At 37.1% G+C, this 5,467-nt stretch overlaps 1 protein-coding gene across 3 annotated transcripts in view; it reads left to right on the top strand.

Annotated features, from left to right (window-relative positions):
* MYO1B (myosin IB) overlaps positions 1 to 2,013 on the top strand; it is a 101,304-nt gene extending 99,291 nt beyond the window's left edge. For all 3 annotated transcript variants that reach the window (XM_009334196.1, XM_009334195.1, XM_009334197.1), the window contains one exon: positions 374 to 2,013. In XM_009334196.1, coding sequence (XP_009332471.1) covers positions 374 to 497 — 124 coding nt within the window. In that variant the 3' untranslated portion in view covers positions 498 to 2,013. The remainder of the gene's footprint in view (positions 1 to 373) is intronic.
* The last annotated feature ends 3,454 nt before the right edge of the window (positions 2,014 to 5,467 follow it).

Raw genomic sequence — 5,467 nt, 5'->3', positions numbered from 1 at the left:
TCAGCTTCCTTCCCTGAAAACAGAAAAGTCCCTTTGGATGATGATGAAGCAGTTGGAAATAGTCTTTACTGCATTTCTGGTACCTTAGAAATTCCGTTTTAAACTGTCTTCTTTCTAAAGGAATAGCAAACTAACTAGTGTAAAAGGTCCAGAGTTACAGGCAAAAAGCAATAATTAAGAGACACTACCTGAAGGAGACTCAAGCCATACCGTAACCTATGGCTTTTTTTTATTCCCCAACTCTTAAATTATTAATACAGACCTGAAAAGGACATCTTTTGGCGTGATGCTCAGAACCAACAGGAAAAGACTTCTGCTCCTCATGTGGTTTTTTCCCACCTTTAACTAAAATGTATCTTATTCTCTCTCCTAGGTTTCTGGTCCAGTTCAGACAAGACAAAGTGTGTGTGAAGTTCATACAAGGCAGCCAGAAAAATGGCAACATCCCAACTTGCAAGCGAAAAAACAATCGGCTTCTTGAAGTGGCTGTCCCTTAACTGCAGCTGGTGACTCTCCCTTTCACGGACTTGTTTCTTTGTAATAGTGCAATTTTAGTTGTTTGGTTTTGCTGGTTTTATCCCTTTCTGGAGCTGTTGATGGCTAATAGCTTTAGAAACCCTTGGCAAAACATTTGATCAATCGACTTTTTAATCTTTTTGTTCATGCCAGAGTTTTAACCCTCAAAATGCAGATTTTTACCCAGTGAGGCATTTTTACCAGCTGGCACGTATCTGTCATACACAAATCATTCTCTTTGTTTAGCGGTCATATTTTAGTGCAGCATACCGTAAACCCACATATTAATGATAAATTACTCATATTCCTTAGTCTAGAGATCCGCTTAACAGGAACTATACGTGGCCTTGATGCTTGATGGCCGCTTGTGCCCAGTGTCTTTTTATACCGACCTGTTCTGGTGTTCTGACAGGCTCCTTGCTTTGCCACCGCTGGGGAGACCGGCAGAACGGAGACCAACACACTAACTCCTATAGTTAACACTAGGACCTATGTAACTCGATCTTTTAGTCCATACAGCACAGGAACATCTAATTCTGCAAAACAGAAGGAATATATGATTATACAAGCAGCTATATGCATAATTTTAGAGTAAAAAATGCAGACATTTTGAAACAGGATTTTTAATTAGGTCAGATGTTTTTAATGACTTTATACAGTAGAAATCAGTAAAATTAAAAAAGCTTGTTTCTTTCACAAGAGCTATACAGTTCAAGGCATATTTCCTGTTCTGCTTTTTTTCTTTTAAATTATCAGTTAAGATTAGAGCCTGAAGAATGCAGTAGTATTCATAACACAAGTAAATGCTAGGTATTTAAGCAGTTAGTTATCAAGCAAAAGGTTTGAGCCATTCTTTTAGATGTTGGCATGTACAATGTGCAATAAAACATACATGACATTTTGTGAAAAATTATTTATAATACATTTTTGTGTGCAAGAGAGAGGATTGGTGCAGACTGCATAGACAATGTAGGGGTTAAAATAGATTTGTGTTGTTAATTTGCAGTTTTTTAGAGTGTACACTACAGTTGTCAATTTGGGAAGAATACTTAGAATTAAAAAATCCTTAATTTGGGGGTCTGTATATAAATTGGTATTACGGTAATAAAACTGTTCTAATTCTGTGCTCTTTGGTACTCCTATGTTATAACCATATTTTTGTACTCCAACTATTTTATATAACTTGTGTGCCTGATGCAAATTCGTGCACAGAAAATACAATCAAGAGCTGCATTATAAACCTTCAGTGTAACTGATTGCACTTAATCTTTTATAAGCCAGAAGCATTAGTTGAAATCCTTAAGAGGAGAGATGCATTTTTAGATAGAAGTAACTACTCAAGTGAAGGGTTTGTGCGATGTGTGTTTGATTTGTTGATGCAAGGACAGTTGAGAAAGCATTGTATTTTTGCAGTCTGATATAGGACAGATTAAGACCCTGGGTATCTGATGTGCAGTGCTGGAAGTCCAAGCATAAATAAAGGAAAGATAAAGAAAAGTTCAGAGTCTCGTTACTCTCCCGGTGGTAAAGTTACGTAGCGCTCCTGGCTGTGAAGGCTGCTCTGGGTAGTTCAACATTAACGTTGGCTCTCCGCGTTAAAATGGCATTTACTGCAATAGATGTTCTAGTGCTAATGGTTATTGGTCTGAAAAAACCAGCTGGTTTGGGTTATACCGCATTTTGCTTGGGGATTAAAGTAAATGATTTTGCTATGATTTGGATACAAAACAATTGTTTTAACTGGTTGCTTTAACGTTGTTGTTAAAAGTCCATGCACGTGACCTTGAAAGGTGGGAGTAATCAAGAGATGTATTTCCCAAACTATGACAAAAAGTTGCCTCTTCCTTATGATCTTAGTTTGAACCCTTCTTTTAATAATAGTCAGGTTAATAGTTTAATAAAATGTAAATAATTTTCCATGTATTGTAATTAGAGATGCTTACGAAGGAAATCTTAGTATCGATTTGTAATGCAAAATTAGGATACTTCAAAGGAATTATTCCATTGCCTTAAGACGACAGCACATAATAACATGGCGTTTAAAACTCCTAAATCCTGTATTAGAATTCCTGCTTGGTAAAGATTGGAGGGTTTGTAAAACTGTTCACTACCTTGAAAGCCTTACAGTAAGAACCACAAGGAGCAAATTTTTAAAATGAATACAAAAGTAAGGAAAACCAACATTTGAAGTCTGATGTAATCCTGTAGTTGCTTGCAGGTAGGAAATGGGAGAGTTTAGATTAAGTACGTCACGATATTTGGCCCATGAAATTAGGGTATTACAGGATAAGGTTAGGATATTTGACCTGTCCCAGCCAGACCCAGTACACATCCCTTTTATTTTTTTGATCTTTGCAGCAAGTCATGATAGCCATACCCGCAAAAGACTTGGAAGAGGGACAAATTCCTCACTTTGATTTCTATGGTTTCATTTCTTTTTCTGGACCTTTACGATTTTTACCTTGCATATTAGCTGGTACTTTGTGATAGTTACCATTTGACACGTAAATATTTCTCAATGTACAGAGCAAGTTTTGCTGAACGTGAATTATTTAGATATGCTAGGAGAGGCATGGTGTCTTGATGTTTAGATTTAAGTATCTAGGATGTTGAAAATAAAAATGCAAGGTCACCTAGGTTTTTTTTTTTTTTTTCTTTTCCTCTGTTTTCTTTTATAACCGTCTATCAAATGGAGTAAAGATAAGACTATTCTTCCTGTGGTGCTAACCTTACACATCCTTTTACTTGTGAATTTTAATTTGTCACCTGAAAGCTGGGCAAGGATCATTAAAAAAAAATGAGATTTGTTGCATGATACTTTCCAGAATCAAATAAAATTCTGTTCCTAGACCTATACTTTCTCTATATCTGTATCTTCCTTACTGCCTTCAAATCTAAAAAGAGCAGGTGACTGGGTTTTAGGTTAAATATACACAACACTGGTGTGTGACTTGGAGAGAGAAGAAATTTTTTATTTTGTATGTGATTCCTTAAGAGGCAGCATGTCTTCCCCAGTGATTCACATTAACCTTCTTCAGTGCAAGTCCTTTTCTCCACATAGTTTTCTCTGAAAATTCTGCAAACTCAGCTTTCCTAACATTAGGATTTGGACCAATTCCCTAAGAACAATATTAATAGCCAGATTAACCTGATTTTTAAAAAATGGCCTTGAGCCCCAAACCTATCGTATTCCACGTTTTGTCTTGTGATGTTTTTCTCTCTTTTTATCCTTAACAATTTTATCCTGATTTATGTATATTTTTGCTCATCATACAAGTTATGGAAGAAAGAAACTAAAATGTAAAATCAGAAAAAGCATCTTCAGTTTTAATCCAGGTTTGCTTTCATTGCCAAAATGACAGCCGCCTTCTAAACAGTTGTGGAAAAAAATTGAAGAATTAATTAAAAATTTGTATATGAAATGAGATCATTTTCCCCAGTCAGCGTAAAATTAACTGTTAATTCTTAAGCTTTTAGATCCTTAATCTTGACGAACAACATATTTTCCATATTCTATAGGAAATGGTCACGGTTATTTTGGAAGATTGCACTGTAGTGTGATGGCGATGGGCAGGAGGGAGATGCACACGTCTATGCTTCTTTGGACATTAGATCTTCCCAACAAACACGCGTTTCAGAGACAGAACTGGAAGTGTTTTATGGGGATGCTGCCAACTGATAGCAATGCAGACAAGCGTGAATTTTAAGTAATCTCTAGCGTCACTAACAGACGAGTTCTGGCTTTCCTCCTACCTAGCTTCCATCCTTATTGGAGTATTTTGTAGCTTAGACATATGACTCTGAGTGGGGGGGCAATTCTTTACCAATGTTTGTAAAACTCCTCAAAGTGATCAAAATTCTCTGGATACTGCTTTTAATCATATGGTTTCAAATAATTACATGTTATGTCACTGTCCCGTGACCTTCCAGTTAAATGTAACTAAAGGTTGTTGGCATGTAGCGTGATCTTGTAGCCTTTCCAGCACAGTATTTGCTAATTTGAACTACAGACCTGTCTGTCTGAAATTGTGTGACCTGTTAAGTAGTTCCAGGAGACTTAACTCCGGCAGTGGCATCCTCCCTCAAAGAGAACAGCATTTGCGTGTCAGTCCCAGTTACAGTGAGACTTTCCATTTTACGACTAACTGGAGTGTTTCCTCCTAGAGAGGTAGGTAAAGTGAGGGTTAGTGTATGGAAAAAAAGCTTCTTTGCCAGAGCTCGTTCGCAGAGCAGCACTTGCTTCTGCTGAAACATCATACACACGAGCGGTCGCTGCTTTAAGCACACACTATATATACACTGCACGGAAAAGCCACGTTCTTTCTTGCAGGATAACGCCGATAGCAGTACTCGCTCATTCAGCAGCACTGAATCTCTCCATTCTTCTACACTTGATGTGGAGCATATAGAGGATGGAGGATTGTGGTGAATTTACAGTTGCTGTTAATTCTTGTAAAAATGTATTTACATAAATTTGGGCAGATTTGTTTTGGCCAATCCCAAAAAATTAACTGGAATGCGAAGAGGAAAAAAGTGCTTCTATGAATTTGTAATTCATGTCTGGCTGTATTTGTCTACTGTAAGCTAGGGCTATTTAAAGGACTGGGGCTGTGAGAGGAATACCAAACTTAATCCCAATGGGTTATCAGCTAGAACCAGTTCTGCCCCTGTTCCCTTGCACGCATGAATGAGTTGGGTATTCAGGCTTTAACTTAAAATGAAAGTTAGGAAAGTTTGAGGGCATTGCAGTTCACTTTGATTATAATCAATTGATGAAATAGCGTCCTAAAGATTTTTAGAAACACATTCCTTCCCTCCTTCATCCTAAACTTTTAAGATGTTGACATCTGATTGTGAACTGGCTAGGCAAAATTTTGAAGTATGAAGCACAAAAGCCTTTTTCACAAATGAAAATTTGAAGAATGTGAATCTCTCCTCTTAATAACTCAAC

The sequence above is a fragment of the Pygoscelis adeliae genome, unplaced genomic scaffold (assembly GCF_000699105.1).
Source record: "Pygoscelis adeliae isolate BGI_AS28 unplaced genomic scaffold, ASM69910v1 Scaffold251, whole genome shotgun sequence".
Taxonomy (NCBI): Eukaryota; Metazoa; Chordata; class Aves; order Sphenisciformes; family Spheniscidae; genus Pygoscelis; species Pygoscelis adeliae.
This window is presented reverse-complemented; position numbering and strand designations above follow the sequence as displayed.